Below are 20,387 nucleotides of genomic sequence, written 5' to 3' on the forward strand. Positions count from 1 at the left end.
GTTCCTACAATGAGGATTATACTTAAGCCCGTATCTCCTTGATACATCGGCATATTGTTATACAGAATACATATTTGCGATCCTTATTTATTTACCTACAGAATGAGACCACACACGGTAATGCTGGGACCTGTAGTTCTTCTACCACCCATAGGTCAGCTAAGGAATCACATCCTCTAGTCATATTTGATACCCAATTAACCACAATACTCTGTAGAGCCTGGATCTGGTGTCAGAAAGGGCATAAGTTGATTCATAAATGAAATATGAAAGTGGACTGGTTTTATGCCCAGAGCTAATTAAGGGCTATTAGCTCTCCTCAAACCAGACCTGGAAATTAATGACGTCACGCTCCAGCCAGGCTTGACAGCGAGCTGATCTTGGACAGGATGAGCTGGGCCTGGTGTAGCTTTTATGACCTTTTATTGCTGGCCTTACAGAGTAGTGGTAATAAAAGTGTCCATCTATATCATAGGCGACCCAGGCTTCAGAAAGATGAGAGTTCACAGCTTTTTACATGGGCCAGAAGCATATAAGATGGCTACCCAAAGGAATTATGTATGTATGCCGGCACACCCTGTACATGGACCAATAATTGAGGCAATTAGTAGGAAGAAACATTACTAGGAGAGCTTGCTCCCAATAATTGCCCTGTGTAAAGGAGCCGCCGATCACCCAGTGAATGAGCAAACTCCTAATTATCGGTTGAAATCCTAAAAATGCCTAAAGGTGCTTTTACATGGACTCTGTATGGGAACTAGTGATTGCTCAAGTGATCCCTATTTCCCATAAGTAATCATCATTTCTGGGCAGTAGATCCCTGTTTACACAGGATAAAGTGCTGCACAGAAACAATGACTTTAGGTACCAACAAAAAAATAAAAAAAATCATCTGATCGGGTGTTTGCTAGCACATTTACACCTGAATAAGCTCACCCTTGATAATTAGCCCTGTAAATGGTTCTTAAAGGATTTGTGCAAGAGTGCATCTTCCCTTTTCAGGTCCATTCTGCTATACCTGCAAAGGGAAGATAACTTACCTGCTTCCCAGCACCGGATTCCTTTTCCTTTTCTTGCAGTCCGGCAATGCTCCTCTGGGCTCCAAAAATATCTACATCCGGTTTGCCATTGCAGCGGTTCCGGCTCACCTTGCATCACGACAAATGGTTACATGGTCACAATGGGAGACGGACACTGCCAAAGCCTGTGATTGGCTACAGCAGGCATGCTCAACCTGCTGCCCTCCAGCTGTTGCAAAACTACAACTCCCACCATGCCCGAACAGCCTACAGCTATCAGCCTACAGCAGGGCATTGTGGGAGTTGTAGTTTTACAACAGCTTGAGGGCCGCAGGTTGAGCATGCCTGGGCTACAGCAATGCCAAACTAGATGTTGACATCTCTGGAGATTAGTGGAGCACCTCAGGCCTGCAGGTGAAGGAGCTGGGAGCCGTTGTTGGGAAGCAGGTAAGTAATTTTCGGTTTGCAGGTCCGACACAATGGAGGCTTTGCAAAAAAAATAAAAATCTTTAGCAACCCCTTTAAGTAATAAATTCTGGGCAACAATCTGTTGATAATTCTCTGTGGGAGGAACGATCACAGTAGCTACTGCTAGCCCCCTACAGAGGAGATGATTGCTGCATGCAAATGCCACTTTCACCTCTAACATGCAGACATTTATCAAGAATGAAAAGTTCATTCTCAATAATTGCATTCTGTGCGGCCGTGTAAGGGGGCCTTTAGATGTCTGCATTAGCAATGTATTCACTAATTTTATTTCATTAATTATAAATAATAATTCCCCAATTAATAAATGTTTGGTGACACCTTTTCCCAGAGCAATTATTGGGAACGAGCACTCCTAGGAATGCTCCTTGCCAATAATAGCCCAGATCATTAGCCTGTGTAAAGGGGCCTTCACTGATAGCACCGGTTATCTAACATACGATGAAAAACAAGCTCTTCTGAATAAGCATAGACACTTTATATTACATTATATTATTTATATTGCTCTTTAGTTATGTTAAAACAGGTGACTCTGTTAGAAAAAGAATAGAAGAGGTGATATACTTACGACCCGTGAGAGATTCAGACATAATAATGATCACACCAGGGACAATGCGACTAGTTCCACACGTGCCTATAAAGCGTGCAAAATTATCTTTTAAGTGAAATATTGGTTGTTAAATTGTGCGCTGATCACCTTTAGTTAAATGCTTGTATCCAATGTAATATCACATACATTAATTCAGGTAAACATTTAAATTGTGTAGTGTAGTTATATAGTTTTAGGTAAATGTAGTAGGTAGATGTCTAAGAAATTCCAAAATACAAACATTCATGTATTTGTTCACAAGTAAAAGTAAGCTCTAAGAAGTTTTGAGGACTATATTCACTCAGTGTCGCAGACGTCTGTTGTGGAATATACCCATCAGTGCTGAAAAACACCTGGTATCACCTGGAGTTGTTCACTACCACTTTCCTGAGAGGAAAAGTGTCAGAGAACACTTAGTATATCATGTGTCATGTTTCTATAATTTACCAATAATTAAAAAAGGTTTTTAAACGCAGAGGGGAAAAAGCATGTGAATGCCGTTTATTTCAGTTCTATTACACCAGATCCTGGTAACTGACCTAAATGCATTGACTCAGTGACCTTCGTGCAGAGGTAGCAGTCGCTACCGGACCCAGGAGCCTGAGAGGGTCCAAAGACCCTTGTGCTGCATAAGAAGATACCAGTATTATAGAAAGTGCATGCTGGTCAAGTTACACCTCTGGCTGGAGGGAAGGGGTTAGGTCAAGAATTTGGCATGGGGGTAGGGGTGCCATTTAAATTTTTGCCTTAGGCAGCACGAAGGCAATGTGCTTCCCTGGCCACAAAGCACTGAGGGAAGGGGGCCCGAAGCTGAACTCTAGCACCAGGGCCCATAAGCCTTTAGCTATGCCCCTGGGAAGCAGCATAGTGGTGGGCCTCCCCCACGATGGACTCCATAACAGTCAGTGGTAGGAATTGTATATCATAGACTGGGACATTGCTTTTCTGAAGCCTAGACAGTCTGCTGTATCCATAATCAAAATCTTTACCAAAACTTTACAATTAGTGACAACAGTGAAATACGTCAATCTGAGAGTTAGGGTCTATTCCAACAACTGTATCCGTTTTTTGTGGTCCACAAATCGTGAATCTGCAAAATATGGATGTGGTCTGTGTGAATACTGCATTTTTCATGGCCTCATTGTAACATTGTAACAATGCCTAATCTTGTTTGCAAAACGGACAAGAATAGGACATGTTCTATCTTTTTTGCAGGGCTGAGGAATGGACATGCAGATGTGGACAGCACACAGTAAGCTTTACCCATTTATGTGGCCACATTGAAATTACTGGGTCTGCGTGCATTCTGCAAAAATGCAGATCGGATGCAGACTGAAAATACTATTATGTGAATGGCCTCTAAAGCCTCATTCACATATCAGTGTTTGGTCAGTGATTTCCATCAGCGATTTTGAGCCAAAACCAGGATTGGAGCCTCCACAGACATGAGGGATAAGGGAAAGATCTGCACCTGTTCTGTGTTTAGAGCTGCACCTGGTTTTGGCTCAAAATCACTGATGGAAATCACTGACCGAACACTGACGTGTGAATGAGACATTAAGCAGAGAGGGAGGACTATATGAAAGTAATTGCAATCTAATGATCAATTACATTTGTCTAGATCACAGCACAGTTCTTAGATTTGAGCATATTTCCAGACATATATCTTTGACTGAAGGTTCTGAAATATGCCATAGTATAAGCCTGTCATGTCTCAACCACAGGCTCTAAGGCTGGGTTCACACCTGAGCGTTTTACAGCGCGTTCAAACGCGCTGTAAAACGCTTAAGACATGAAAACCAATGCTTCCCTATGGGAATGGTTCACACCTGGGCGTTTTACAGCGCGTACGAACGCGCTGTAAAACGCCCGACGCTCAAACAAGTACTTGAGCTTCTTTGGGGCGTTTTGACGCGCGTTTGTGGCCATAGGACACTGCAGTCACCCTGGGTTCACACGTGAGCGTTCCTCAAACGCGCGTACGAACGCGCTGTAAAACGCCCGACGCTCAAACAAGTACTTGAGCTTCTTTGGGGCGTTTTGACGCGCGTTTGTGGCCATAGGACACTGCAGTCACCCTGGGTTCACACCTGAGCGTTCCTCAAACGCGCGTTTTACGCACGTTTTTGTTGCGCGTTTTTATGCGCGTTTTTTGTAATAGTAAACGCGCGTTTGACGCGCGTTTGTGTCATTGACTGCAGTGTCCTATGGCCACAAACGCGCGTCAAAACGTCCCAAAGAAGCTCAAGTACTTGTTTGAGCGTCGGGCGTTTTACAGCGCGTTCGTACGCGCTGTAAAACGCCCAGGTGTGAACCCTTCCCATAGGGAAGCATTGGTTTTCATGTCTTAAGCGTTTTACAGCGCGTTTGAACGCGCTGTAAAACGCTCAGGTGTGAACCCAGCCTCAATGACACAAACGCGCGTCAAACGCGCGTTTACTATTACAAAAAACGCGCATAAAAACGCGCGCGTAAAACGCGCGTTTGAGGAACGCTCAGGTGTGAACCCAGGGTAATGGAAAATAAGGTATACCACACTGTATATTTTTTGTGTGATTTCTCTGTATGGAGTGATGTGATATAACATGCTATTTTATACTCTATCTGGCCAATATAATTAGAGATGAGCGAATCGAAGTTGACGTAGTGGAATAAAATCTGAATTTCAGGAAAAATTAAATTCTTTCCTAAAATGGCTGCTGCGTGTGTTAGGACATGGAGCAAAGAATTCTGGGAACAAGGGATCACCCACAATGCCATGTATGCAGCCAATCAGCAGTCACCCAGCCCCTGTGGTGTCACAGCACTAAAAGGGCCTCAGCCATCTTGGATTCAGCAATTTTCCAGTGTATTTAGTGCACGGAGTAATGTTAGTAGGTGCTAGGGAAAGTGGTAGAAAAGAGTTTAAAACTTTCTTTTGGCTGAATAGAAGTTCAGGGAAAGACTATTAGAAGTGTAGGGAAAAGATAGGAAGGAATTATTCCACACTATAAAAGGAGAACAGGGTCCAATAGGGAAGTGTACAGCCTGGGTAACAGGAGCAATCCTATTACACCTTGCTGAACTGACTGGGGATTTAATTTGCCATTATACTGCTGCTTTTAGGTTTGCAACAGATGATACCTCTGTAATTCCAGCAAACCTTTCTTGCTAGGGTGGGTTCACATCAGCATTATGTATTCCATTATGGCTTTCTGTTATAACCAGAGATGAGCAAATTTTTGAAAAATTAGAAAATTTGGTTCGCCGAATTTTTCCCCAAAATTTGGTTTGATACAAATTTATTTGAGGCTAATCACGTTAAAAAAAGTTTTCCTGGCTGCAGAGTGCCTTTATAGTGTTATAGAACACTGTGCCTTTCAGTAACACACATAGGGAGTATCTAGTAGTGAAATAATACTGTGAGTCAGTATGACATGCAGATGGCAGGCGTCACTCTTAGAATCACTGCACACTTCACTTATCTGGGCAGTTATGAGGCCTAAACTGACCAAATAACTCAAGTATGAACTAAGCCTTACAGGTAGATGTTAGCGTCAAGAAGAAGCGCACTCCATTTACACCCTCGTCAGCTGATTCCACATAGATGTCTACAGACCCTGTTCTATTAAATGCTTATACAAGTAGAGCCCCCCGATAGAGTGGAGAGTGTGTCAGCAGTAAGTTTGTGTTGACGTCACTGATCATTTTGCCCTTCCTATAAACTGTGAGAACAATAACCACCAAAAAACGGATCCTGTCTGTTTAGCATCTGACTTCACTCGGTCAGCATTTGGTCAGTAATCCATCAGTATTGCTAAAGGCAAAAAGCAGAATGGGATGTAAAACAGAGATGACACGTGAAGGTAGTATTTGCATGTCTTCTGTATTTTGTACCCACTCCTGCTTTTGGCTACCAAATCACAAGCTAAATCTGATGGGACCATACAGGCACTACAGCTGCTACACAGACAGGATCTGCTGTGTGGCTCATTTTTCCTTCCTTCTGACAGATCAGGAGAGGGGACAAATAAATTATGATGTCAATTACAATTATTTAGAAAACAGTATTTAGTGGCACTGCTGACTTTCCCCTTTCAATGCTGAAAAAACGTCACTATTAACGCACTGGATGTGCTGATATGCTACCTGGTGGTGCTCTGCCGACAGCGGTATAATAACAAATGTAGAAATGATATTCAGGTGGCAACCACCATTCAGTGCAACTAGCTTTTTTAATCCTCCAAAATGGATCGCTAGGTACATTAGAAGCTGAATACATTGAGAGCTGTGATTAGATACATCAGAAGCTGAATACATCAATGGCTGAATACATCAGAATGCTGAGTACATGTATAAAGCTGAGTACGTCAATGGCTGGATTCAAAAGCTGAATAAAACTGTAATGTGGCTTGGGACGGACTTACATACATGCAGTGGTTGAGGTTCGGTGACGGCCGTTTCGCGCATCAGCGCTTTATCTGGCCTTTGGTATAACTGCACTTCCACGCCAGTTATTTAAGCATCGGCTCCCGCGTCTCACAACTGTGACGTCACTGGCTGCGCCGCAGAACTCGGCGCCCTCGTGTGACGTCACCCCAGAGTCGGTGCTGTATAGTGTATTAAAACACATTTTTTAAAAACAACAAATCTCTTTCAGACATACTGGATGATCAAAGAAACACTCTCTCCTTAATAATTTGCGGTGCCTGTCTCCTCCCAGCTTTTGAATCCAGCCATTGATGTACTCAGCTTTATACATGTACTCAGCATTCTGATGTATTCAGCCATTGATGTATTCAGCTTCTGATGGTTCTAATCACAGCTTTCAATGTATTCAGCTTCTGATGAACCTAATGATCCATTTTGGAGGATTAAAAAAGCTTGTTGCACCGAATGGTGAGTGCCGCCTGAATATAATTTCTACATTTGTTGTAAATGATGATGTCAATCAGGGCAAAAGGCAAAATAGTGGCCCAGTCATGAAGTTGGGAGGGTGTGAACAACATGAGAAGTACACAGAGTGGCCTTATAACATAGTGGTGAGGTGAAAGCAGCATGAGAAAACCACAGAGTGGACCAATGACAGAGTCTGGAGGTGGCGGCAGCATCAGGAGGAGGCCACAGAGTGGCAAAATTAAAGTGTGGAGGTGGCGGCAGCATCAGGAGGCCACAGAGCAACACAATGTCAGAGTGTGGAGGTGGCGCCAGCATCAGGAGGCCACAGTGTGGCACAATGATAGTGTGGAGGTGGCAGCAGCATCAGGAGACCACAGAGTGGCAAGGTGACGTTGTGGGGAGGTGGCAGCATCAGGAGACCACAGAGTGACCCGGTGACAGAGTGGGGAGGTGTGTGGCAATATGAGTAGCAGCTGGCATCAGATATGTGGCATCAGGTAAGTGGCAGCATCAGAATAGTAGCTGAGGCAGGTAACCAGAAGAAACCAATCTTTTTTGTCAACGTGTTGGCGGTGTGGCACCATGGATGATCTAGTCTAATGCATCAGGCATTGGTGGGTGGAAATCCTGGCTGATCCACGCCTGATTCATCTCCACATTTTGGGTGGACAGACGAGTTCTTCTTGGGGTAATTATGCCCCCCCCCATCTAAACACCCGCTCTTATGCCACACTCCTGGCGAGGCAGGACAGCTTTTCCAGGGAAAACTCTGCTAGTTGCGGCCACAAATCTAGTTTGGATGCCCAGTAGTGCAGTGGACATTTATTGTGGGGTGGCAGGGTACTGTCCAAGTATGCCACCACCTGCTGGTTCAGATCCTGCTACAGGTCTAGCTGCTGCTGCTGGTGAGTAGTTACTTCACTATGTGGGTAAAGAAAGCTGCACATCAGTGATTCTAAACTCAAGTTGCTGCTGATGGAACTGGAACTGCTCCGACCCACCCTGCCACAGCAGCCATGGCAGAGGAACATGAGATGAATATGGCCCCGGTCAGACCTGCGAGAGGATGGACGATGGCACAGATAGGCAGCGGCCAACTCACTACATAGGATGGCTCTATAGTAGTTCAGTTTGTCCTCCCTCTCAGCGGGTGTAAAAAAGGCCCCCATTTTTCGGTAGCGTGGGTCCAACAAGGTGGAGAGCCAGTAGTCATCCCTCTACCGAATGGTGACAATTCCGGCTGTCACTACGCAAGCAAGTGAGCATGCATCGGGCCATTTGTGCAAGTGACTCGAAGGGACTCCCTGCCTCCATGTCCACTGCATACTGCCACGGTGTGTTTGGGTCCTCTGCCTCGTCTTTCTCATCGCCCTGTAGCTCCTCTGGCTGCTCCTGCTCCTCCTCTCCTGTCACCTGTGTATAAAAACCACCAATTTTGCTACACATTGCTTGTGCTCCAAGGTCCTCCTCCAGTTCAGCCCCCACAGGACTCATGTGACCATGAGATCTAGGCGCCACGTCTACAGTCCCCTTACCAGCCAGATGTACCAGCATCTGTTCCAAGTCATAAAGCAGTGGAATGACGTTGTTCATCCCGTAGTCTTGGCGACTGACAAATAACGTGGCCTCCTCAAAGGGCCTGAGCAAACAACAGGTGTCACATATGAGCTGCCATTGGCTGATATCAACGTTACACAGAGGAGTACTCCTTTCCGCTTGGATCATCAAGAAATAAATTATGGCCTTTCTCTGTACTTATAGTCGGTCCAACATATGGAGGGTGGAATTCCAACGGGTGGAAACATCGCACATCAGCCTATGTTGGGGGATGCCGTTTTGCCGCTACAACTCAAGGAGGGTGTGCTTTGCGGTATTCGAGTGGCTGAAGTGTATGCAAAGTTTCCTGGACATTTTTAGGATGTCTTGCAGATGGTTGGAAGACTTCAGGAACCGCTTGACAACCAGATTGAACACGTGTGCCATGCAAGGGCGCATGGCTGAGCCCTCCTTGACGCAGCGCTGACACCATGTTCTTACCGTTGTCAGTCACCATGGTTCCGATTTTGAGTTGTTGCATATAAAGCCAGGATTCGATTTCTTGATGAAGGACTCCGTTCTCCCAGGCAAGCGAGGTGTAGAACAGTGTGACACCGCCATGCCCTGCACATGTGGTATGCTGGAGGGGCATTGTGAATTGTCCCTGCAGTGGAGGCTGAGAACAATGAAGTGGCAGAGGCGGACATTGTCGCAGAACCAACGGCGTGAGAACGTGAAAGCGGAAACTGCGTCACCTGGCCAAGTTGCTGGTGTGGCTGGCCAGGTGCCACATTTACCCAGTGGGCCATAAAGGACATATATTGTCCTTGACCGTAGTTACTAGTGCATAGGCAATATTCATTTTTGCGATATTTCGCAAATCTTTTCCATTATATTCTCAATGAATTCTTGAATTTGTGATCTCCAGTCATTATTTTTGCGCAAATCGGCACTATTGTTGTGAAATCACAGTACTATGTCTTTAGCATGTATGTATGGACAGCAGAGAAACAATAATTCCTATAACACTACCTAACACCCTGCACTGGAACCTATCAGCTACACTATATCACTATCTAACCTACACTATCTCCCACTAACTATCTCTATTATATATATGAGCTAACTAACTAACTAACTAATGTAATTTGATTAAGAATTAAATTCAGATGAAAGCACAGAGCACAGAAATGTCACTGCTCTCTCACTCAGAACTGCAAAAAAAAAAACAGCAGAAAATGGCTGCTGGGGAGTTTCTTATATAGTAAAGGGGTAGGCAACTTTCCTATTGATTGCTAAGGATTTTGCTAAGCTCTGACAAAGATATTGCAGCCTTCTCATTGGCACACAAGCAAGAAGGGAGGTTAATGATGAAAAAAAATCTATAATATCTGCAATTACGAATGTATAGTACTATATTCTACATCTTCGCGATTTCTCGAAGTGCCGACATTCGCAATAAAAATTTGCGATTTGAATATTCGCGATCAACACTAGTAGTTACAGCTACTGACCAATTTTCCCCAAAAAGGCTGTTTCACAAAGAAATTTCACCACTGAATGGCTAATCAACGTAATTCGGTACATACAGCAAAAGAAAGTCTACAATCAACCATCAATTTTCTGAAAAAAGGCTGTTTCATAAAAAAAAAAAATCACCACTGAATGGCTAATCGATGTAATTTAGTCCATATAGCAAAAGGAAGTCTACAATCACCCATAAATTTTCCCAAAAAAGGCTGTTTCACAAACAAATTTCACCACTGAATGACAATTTAAAATTCACTGCAGAACGGCTAACAACACATACTTAATTTTGCTATTAATACACCACAACAATGTCTGTATGACAATGTAAATTCACAGCAGAACAGCTAATAACACGTACTTATTTACACCCCAACAATGGCAGTATAACAATTTCGGCTCACTACAGACCGGCTAATAAGACGTATTCTTTTCCTATTAATACACCCCTCAAAAATAAATATAACAATCACACCTCAGAACGGCTAATAGGACGTACGTATCTATACTACTAATACACCCTGTAAATGGCTGTAGTACAATGGAACTTCACAGCTGAACGGCAAATATTTTTTTGCCACTAATGCACAACAAAAAGGGCTGTAATTTTCTCACTTCACCACACAATGGGTAATAAGCCATTTTTCTTTTTCCCCACTAATACACACCAAAAAGGGCTTTAGAACATATAACTGCACAGCTGAATGGCAAATATATTTTTATTTTGCCACTATTACACAACAAAAAGGCTTTTATAACATATAACTACACACTGAACGGCCAATATATTTTTTCTTTTTCCACTAATACACGCCACAAAAGGCTGTATAACATAACTGCACCACTAAATGGCAAATATATATTTTCTTTTTCCACTAATACACGCCACAAAAGGCTTTAGAACATATAACTGCACCACTGAAGGGCAACTATATTTTTATTGTGCCACAATTACACAACAAAAATGGCTTTAGTACATATAACTGCACCGCTGAACAGCAATTTTTTTTTTGCCACAATTACATGACAAAAAGGGCTTTAGAACATATAACTGCACCGCTGATTGGCAAATATATTTATATTTTGCCACTATTACACAACAAAAAGCGTTTTATAACTTATAACTGAACTGCTGAACGGCAAATATATTTTTTCTTTTTCCACTAATACATGCCGCAAAATGCTGTATAACATATAACTGCACTGCTGAACAGCAAATATATTTTTTTCTTTTTCCACTAATACACGCCACAAAAGGCTTTATAACATATAATTGCACTGCTGAACTGCAAATATATTTTTCTTTTTCCACTACTACACACCACAAAATACTTTAGAACATATAACTGCACTAATGAACAGCAAATATATTTTTTCTTTTTCCTTTAATACATACCACAAAAAGCTTTAGAACATAACTACACCGCTGAACTACAAATTCATTTTTATTTTGCCACTATTACACAACAAAAAGGGCTTTAGAACATATAACTGCACCGCTAAACGGTAAGTATATGTTTTCTTTTTCCACTAATACACGCCATAAAAGGCTTTTTAACATATGTAAATAATTTTTTAGCACAATGAAGTTTTTTTCTGGCATTGTCCCTAGCGCCTGCTGATGTCTAATCCTGCACTAAATATACTAGAAAATGGCAGAATCCAAGATGGCTGAGGCTATTTATAAGGCTGTGACATCACAGGGCTAGCTGGCTGCTGATTGGCTTTATGCATGGCATTATGAGTGATCCCGCCTTCCCAGAGTTCTTTGTTCTATGTTCTCACACGTGCAGCAGTCATTTTAGAAAAAAAATGCACTTGTAAACTTGTACTTTTTCTTCTGTTGCTGAACACTTGCCTTCTTACTCTGTTTATCAGACAATTATGTTTTTCTTTACTAACTGTATGCAGAGGTTAACGCCATAAGTGAAGCATGCAGTGGATATGAGTAAAATAATAATGATTCTTAGAAGGGTGACATTGTTATATAAGATGTTTCCCATGACAATAAAAAAGGAAAAAGAATAACCTTGAAGCGAACATGTTATCTTCACAAACACCTTTGAGAACTGCCATGTTCTGCCAAGTGTAACTACAGTACAATTTAAAAGTCTAACTGTATCCTGAATTTTACTCGTCAGAAATGCGACTTGACTTAAGCACTAAAATTGGAACATTTAATGTTAACGTACCCATTTATATAGAATATGCTGACTTTAGCCTTTAAATAAATTATACATAATTTATAGAAATTATATACAGTATATATCCACTAAACAAACAGATGTCTCTCCATTTAGTTATTCATTTCTGTCATTTACACACCAAATTAATAAAATGAAAATCACTTTAAATTCCTGCTGTAAATCCATAGCTGGGTACTGTTACATTTTGGTAAAAATAAATAAAAAGCTATAAAAAAAAATCCAAAAAGATCAAAAAATGTACGCCACAAAAGTACCAATGAAACGTTTTTTACTACCTGCCTTCCCAGAGCCATAATGTTTACATTTTGACATTCACAGGACATGTTATACTTTCTAATGGCGCCATTTAATATTGCATACAATATAGTTCCGAATGGGATTGAAAAATTTGTTTTCTGGATTTTGTTTTTACCGCATTCATTATGCGGTAAAAATATAACTATTACATTTGTTTTCTGCATTAGTACGATTAATCAAGTGATCATTAATCAATCAATAGATGGCAATTTGAATAAAGCAATGGAATTGCATCAATTACTGAATGCAAATATCAGTGTGTTCCAATGCAGTGCTGCCACCTGCAAACCTAAATTGGAATATTCCATTAATAAACCTAGAAACCTAGTACAGCCTTTGGCCTAATACTTCAATGGAATGCCTTACCCTATCTCAACCTGCCCATTCCTTCCAGGTTTTATGTCTTTCAGATGCTGTGGTCACTTTTGACCATGGCATCTGAGGAGTTACATTTCCAGAGATCAGCATTACTGCTGATCGTAGACATTAGCCCTGGATGTCTGGTATCTGAAACAGCTATGGCATTAGCTCTACTCTCAAGCAGGCGCCACCTTTAAAGACCTGAAATCGACTGTACATATATGGCGGCTGTTGGGAAGCAGTTATAGTTGTGGCTCTTAAAATATTAATAAACATTGCTTTTAAAAAAAAATATTTTCATTGTGTAAAAGTAGCAAAATATAGCAAAGATATAAAAAAAAAAAAACAATGTGGAAATCTGTGCTTTTTTATCTTCTTCCTATAAATAGATAAAATTTAGTCAATAAGTTAGGCTACTTTCACACTAGCGTTCGGAGCGGGTCCGTCTGATGTTTCATCAGACGGATCCGCTCCTATAATGCAGACGTTTGCATCCATTCAGAACGGATCCGTCTGCATTATAACTTAGAAAATTTTCTAAGTGTGAAATTAGCCTGAGCGGATCCGTTCAGACTTTACATTGAAAGTCAATGGGGGACGGATCCGCTTGAAGATTGAGCCATATGGTGTCATCTTCAAGCGGATCCGTCCCCATTGACTTCCATTATAAGTTGGAACGGATCCGCTCGCCTCTGCACGGCCAGGCGGACACCCGAACGTTCAGGTGTCCGCTCACTGAGCGGAGCGGAGGCTGAGCGCTGGCAGACGGATGCATTCTCAGTGGATCCGCCTCCACTGAGAATGCATTAGGGCCAGATGGCTGCGTTCAGGGCCGCTTGTGAGCCCCTTCAAACGGAGCTCACGAGCGGACACCTGAACGCAGGTGTGAAAGTAGCCTTAGATGTACCCCAAAATGGTGCTATTAAAAAATACAAATCATCTTCAAGACCACATACAGCTACATTGATGGGAAAATTTAAAAAATGGATGGCTTTCGAAATGCGACAATGAAACAATGAAAAATAATATGTTTTTGCAAGGCCTGAATAGAACCACATTGGCCTATGATGGGAAAAAAGGAAGAAAAAAAATACATAATTCTGCCATCATTTTGTACTCCATTTACTATCGGTGTATAAATGTGTCTATAAAAGGAGAAGACATTTAGACAGAGTTTATCCTCTTACTGGAGGCAATGCAGTCTGTGGCTTATTGCCAGTTTTTCTGCTGCCCTTATATTCAATCCAGACTTTAAAGGCTATAAACACCTTTGGGCACAATTTTTCTTTATAACTGCATTTTGCTAATTTTCGGCTAAAAATCATTTTTTTTATTGGTGTTTATGAAAAATTTCAGCAGATTTTGTTCTACAGGGTTACATTTTAGCACTGCTGCACATTATCTTATTTTCAGTTTTACACTGAACTATAATGCTACTGTTCTAATGGCAATGTATAGCCTTTATCTCTGAACACCAGACAGAATATGAACATTAAAGCCATATTCCTATCGGTTTGATAAGAATTTATAGAGTAATTCATCAAACTGGTGTGAAGTAGAACTGGATTTGTTGCCCATAGCAACCAATCAGATTCCACCTTTCATTTTTGACATTTCCTTTGGAAAATGAAAGGTGGAATCTGATTAGTTGCTATAGGCAGCTAATCCAGTTCTAATTTACATCACAGTTTCACAGGTTCACAACTGACCCCATTATTTTTTAACTCTTTTAGGAAACAGCCTATTTTTAATTTTCATTTTTCCTTACTTCCTTGCCATAATGTTTTCATTTTCTGTCTACATACAGTAGTTTAAGGGCGTGTTTTCTGTGGGACAGGTTGTCCTTTTAATGGCATTGCTTATTTAAATAACGTGTAAAACTAGAAAAGAAGCTGAATTTTGCAAAGATTTGTTGGATTTTGATATAATGGTGAGCTAACATTCAAATTACATCCTTATTTTGCTGGTCGGTACATTTACTGTGTACCAAATTGGTATAGGTTTTATTTTATTTTAGTACTTAAAAATATATATTTTGGGAGGAGGAGGGCAGGATTAGGACTATCAGGTCAGCAGTTGGGTTAATGAAGGTAGAAGGGGGAGAGGGAAAAGTGCCAGGGAGGCTACTCCTGAGCTGTAACACCCTAGTAAAAAAGCCTGTTTGGCTGATAATAGGGATGAAAGCCCAGGGCCAGCAACACTGCAGCAGGGTGTTTCTCATAGCAACCAGGAGGATGCCCCCTGCAGGAATGATCGGAAAAGGAGTGCAGCAAAGGTCAGACAGATGCTGGTGGTTGGGCACTCTATTATTAGAAGGACAGACAGGGTCATCTGTCGCCAAGACCGTGAATGCCGAACAGTGTGTAGTCTGCCGGGTGCTCGGGTTTGGTATATTGCGGATCAGATTGACAAATTGCTGGGTGAGGCTGGGGAATACTCAGCAGTCATGGTACACATTGGCAGGGGGAGATGGAAGGTCCTTAAAAATGATTTTAGGGAACTAGGAAAGAAGCTCAGGTCCAGGACCTCCAAGGTAGTGTTTTCAGAAATACTTCCAGTGCCACAAGCATCACCAGAGAGACAACGGGAGCTTAGGGAGTTAAATAAGTGGCTCAGAAGCTGGTGCAGGAAGGAAGGGTTTTGGTTCATGGAGAACTGGGCCAACTTCTCGGTCGATTACAGGCTCTACAGTAGGGACGGACTGCGCCTTAATGGGGAAGGTGCAACTGACCTGGAGGAAAAAATGGTTAGACGACTGGAGGAGCTTTTAAACTAAGATCTGGGGGGATGGTGGGGGGGGTCATACTAAAAAGGTGTTAGTGCAGATAGAGAGCGGGATATAGAAGGGACAGTGGGGATTTAGCGGGGGCTGGGGTTAGTGAGGAAAGTAGGGAGAAGACTGGGCACAACTATACACTTATGAAAAATATAACTGCTGGTAACAAGAACCTGTTACATACAAACATCAACCAAGGTAACTAAAAAATCCCAGATATTCACTTTACAGGTAATAGTAATTTAAAATGTATTTTCACAAATGCTAGAAGTCTAGCTAGAAAAATGGGGGAGCTGGAGGCTATGGTACTAGAAGAACGCATAGATGTAGTTGGTGTGGCTGAGACATGGTTGGATTCTTCGCATGACTGGGCTGTAAATATTAGGGGTTTTACACTATTTAGGAAATATATGGTCAATAGAAAAGGAGGTAGCGTGTGCCTGTATGTGATGAGTGATCTGAAGACAAGTGTGAAGAGGCAATTGTAGATGAGGATGTGGAAACCTTATGGGTGAAAGTTTAAAGGATAAAAACACTGAAAAAATAATACTTGGTGGAATCTATAGACCCCTAACATCACAGAGAGGTAGAAATGCACCTGTATAACCAAATAAAGCAGGCTGCACAAGCTGGTATAGTGGTCATAATGGGAGAATTTAACTTCCCAGACATTTACTGGCATCATGGTTCTACCTCAACCTCAAAGGGGAGAAAATATACACTTTTGTGCACGCCATGGTGTGGCAGAATCTTCAACTTTTTCTTTGCTCATGCGAGGTCTAAAAAAGTGGGTATAACTGCCTGTCTTAATAAATATGCCCCTAATTTTTTTTTGCAGGAGTTCTACTTTAATAGTAAATTTAATACATTATTATCACTACCTGCCAGCAAAAACCTTGATAGACTACACATCAAAACAAGTGGATGGCTGTACATAAACACATATAGGATGGACATCTTGTGATGGAATATCACAGCCAGGTCATCTCATCTCAGAACATGTTGAACCAAGAGGAGAAACATAAGGAAGGACATATCTATAGTATTGCAATGGTAGAGATAGAATCCGTAGATGATTTGATCCTAACATTATTCCTGGGATATCTGAGGGTATAAGCATTTTTTTATGTGTAACTGTAAACACAAAAAATGTTTATAATTATGGGCTGCATTTGGCCATAAACAATATTTTCCAAAGGGGCAACCCCTTTAAGGTTTTTTTTTTATTGTCAGGAAAATTACTAGACAGGACAAAAATGACTTACCTTCCTTTGCAGGCATAGATTCATCAACTTTAGGCACTTCTGGCTCTAGGCATAGAGAAAAATAAACACATTTTAGGGGATTTTATGCACTGCATGTGCCTATAGAATTTTTTCAGCATTTCAAAGGGTTACAAAGAGTTACAAACAAAATAGAATTATTCCCATCATGTTAAAATTCTGACCAGTGCATGACCCAAATTGCTTATGCATCTTGAACCAGGCATGGCTTGCAATGCCAAAACACCATTTGACCAAAATAGCTTGTGACACAATTTTTCTTACTTTGCAAAGGTCCTTTCAAGAGTTGCTTTAAAAGTATGACTAAAAATCACTAGTATTTAGTACTATATCTAGTATAGACTAAAAGTAGTATACACAAGAAAAAAACACCACAATCACAATATCGCTAAAAGATCAATTTGGTACATTTAGCTGTTCTTCACGATAAATGACGATAAATCAATACCAAATGTAAAGACCCATATATCTCAAAATCAGATCACTGGTATAATCAAAGTGCTAAAAGTTGCTAATGAAGGCTAGGCATTATTAATGACTGATTGATCTATTCCCCAAATAGTCAGAGAAAAATTGAGTGCCATTTTGAACACAATGAGGTAGATTTAGGCTACTTTTACACTTGCGGCAAAGTGATCCAGCAAGCAGTTCCATCGCCTGAAAGCAAACGGACAACATTTGTAGATGGATCCATCTTACAAATGCATTGCAAGAATGGATCCGTCTCTCTGGATGTCATCTGGAGAAACTGATCCGTTATATATATTTTTTTCACATTTTTACCAGTCTGCGCATGAGCAGACTGGAAGGACGGATCCGCCATTGCAGTATTTTTAATGCACTAATACAGGCACTAATACATTTCAATGTAAATTAATGCCGTATCCGGCATTCCGGCAACTGATCTGGAATTTTGGACGGAGATAATACTGCAGCATGCTGTGGAATTTCCTCCGTCAAAAACGCCATTCAGTGACTGAACTAAAGACATCCTGATGCATCCTGAACGGATTTCTCTCCATTCAGAATGCATGGGACTAAAACTGATCAGTTCTTTTCCGGTATTGAGCCCCTAGTGCCGGAAAAGAAAAACAATAGTGTGAAAGTACCCTTAACAAAACTGGCTTAGTTGCTCATGGCAACTAATCAGATTCTAGTGTTCTATAATAAAAAAAAATACTTTTATTTTTATGCAAATGGGGGCTTCCGTGTACCAAGGGGTGTGGCCTAACTACTCAACTTTCCAGTGTTGGCCATGCCCCTCAGTGCACCGAGCCCTACTATTTATAAAGACTAGGGGGCACATTTATTAAAACCGGCATTTTAGATGCCGTTCTTAATAAAGGCCCATAGTTGGCGATGGATCCACCAAAATTATGAAGAGGCGTAGGCCTCTCCATAACTTTGGCGCATCCAGCACCAGTTCTAAATGTAAGACAGTTTCCGAGCTGCCTTATATTTGGACAATTTTCTATGCCTAAAACAGCGTAGAAAATGATGAATGAGACAGGCCTGCCAACCCATCCCCTTTCCTGCCCCCTACAATTTTAGGCCTGGCATGAGCGGGGGGAAAAGGCGCAGATAGCAACGCAATTACCTGTTGTGTCGTTATCTGCGCCTGAAATATGCCTAATTTAAGCGTATTTTAGATTAGTAAATGACCCCCTACAAGTATTATTTTCTCAGTAATGCCACAACCAATTTTCGCAAGACAGATATTATTTTAGTCAGCAAGATCAAACTTACCAAGTAGTATATCTGGTTTTCTAGGGTTGATCCTGCTGTTTTTATACAGATACAGTAAAATGATAAGGCAATCCTCAGTCATAATTACTTGATAAAACTCCTAATGACTCTTGTACATCTACTAGCTTACCTTGTTTTATAGTTGAAAGTCTTTCTTCTTTGGGTTTCTCTTTTTCTAGATAGAATAAGAATCATATCAGAATTAAATATATTTTTGTGTTATAATTTGTTTATTGATACAAAGTTTTTTATTTCTACATCTCTAAAAATGAAAGCATATGTATAATTTTATGTAATTGTTTGAGCTGAAGTTGCCTTATCTGAAATGATCGTGTTAAATATGCAATAAAAACAGAATAAATATGTCACACAAAGCGCCGGTTGAAAAGCAATAAAGCAATTTAAAGTGGCACATTTATATGTTCTCAAGGGGAAAAGCAAATCGATACAATGAAGCTACATTTTGAGGCGTATTCTCTGCACAGAAGACTCAGTTAAACAGATTGGGGAGATTTATTAAGCTAAATATTCCAGAATTTAATGTGCACCAAAGAACAAATGTACTTGCAATGCGCCACATATATTATGTACTTTAGGACACTTTTTGTTCCTTGCTAGACAAAGAGCATAGCTTTAGATGAAGGGAGAACGAAAGAGAGGTGGCTTAGAAGATGTACTGTCTGCTAAAATGTTGATGCAAAATAATAATGCTAAATAAAGCAACCAATAGGTGGTGTAAATGTATCATCTAGCATGGGCCACTATGATAAATCTGGTGCATCTATTGGATTAGTAAATCTGCCCGATTAGGTTTTAATTCCACAAACAGCAACAGAAACAAAACAAAATTGATAAATAGCCAGAAGTAACTCCTAATACTGAAAGCATTCCTAATTTGTAATATCACTATTAAAACATGTGATATGTTATAGAAAACATATCAAATGTTGGGGGTCTGTATGCTGAGATCACTAAACCGAGGAGATAAGGTGCTGATATAGAGCACTGTTTGTCCTAGCTGCACAAGACGGGTTCAATAGAAAGTTTATCAGCCCATCTTAAGTCTCAGCCGGAGCTTTGTGCCAGAACTTGTCATCAATAGTGATGTCTCAGGAAACCTCTTTAAAATGACCTTGCACCTCTCCTGATGTGTCTCTTTAAGTAGCTACTTGCATTTCCCATGTAATAACAATTGTAGAGCATCTATTCATATGACTCTATGTTGTGCTATTTCTCTATAATTCCACGTAGGACTTTGTAAAGGAATTGCTAGCAGTTTTCAAGGAAGGGCCAAGATGAGTGTTACCTATTGGGGATATGTAGTCAGGCATAGTCTGACACTGGCAGCACTCATTGGATAGCATCAGACTGTGCAGGGAAAAAAACCCAACTGGTAATATCCATGTGAACCTTCATTGCACACTGCTATTAATTCAAGCATAGCTTCTAGCAAGAATAATAAAGGAATGGCACATAATATAGTCGCAAAAATAGATTCCCCACAATTGATCTTACATTGGGAATCCAATAAGTTGCTAACGCAGACACAACAGGAGAGGTTATAGGTCCTCTTTAAGGGGTCATGCATACAGCAAAGCCATGTGCTCAATCTGCACAGCTTTTCACATAGACCATACAGAATGTGAGCGTCATGTATTTATTTATTTATAGACATCATATAAA

At 41.0% G+C, this 20,387-nt stretch overlaps 1 protein-coding gene across 1 annotated transcript in view; it reads right to left on the reverse strand.

Annotated features, from left to right (window-relative positions):
- The window catches only part of LOC122935391 (titin homolog), an 848,771-nt gene that overhangs the window by 532,166 nt on the left and 296,218 nt on the right, over window positions 1-20,387 (reverse strand). Inside the window, exons 19-21 of the mRNA XM_044291163.1 lie at window positions 18,835-18,879; window positions 16,941-16,985; window positions 2,074-2,139 (exon numbers count right to left, since the gene is read on the reverse strand). Of these exons, the coding sequence (XP_044147098.1) occupies window positions 2,074-2,139; window positions 16,941-16,985; window positions 18,835-18,879 (156 nt within the window). The remainder of the gene's footprint in view (window positions 1-2,073; window positions 2,140-16,940; window positions 16,986-18,834; window positions 18,880-20,387) is intronic.

This window comes from Bufo gargarizans, chromosome 4 (assembly GCF_014858855.1).
Source record: "Bufo gargarizans isolate SCDJY-AF-19 chromosome 4, ASM1485885v1, whole genome shotgun sequence".
Taxonomy (NCBI): Eukaryota; Metazoa; Chordata; class Amphibia; order Anura; family Bufonidae; genus Bufo; species Bufo gargarizans.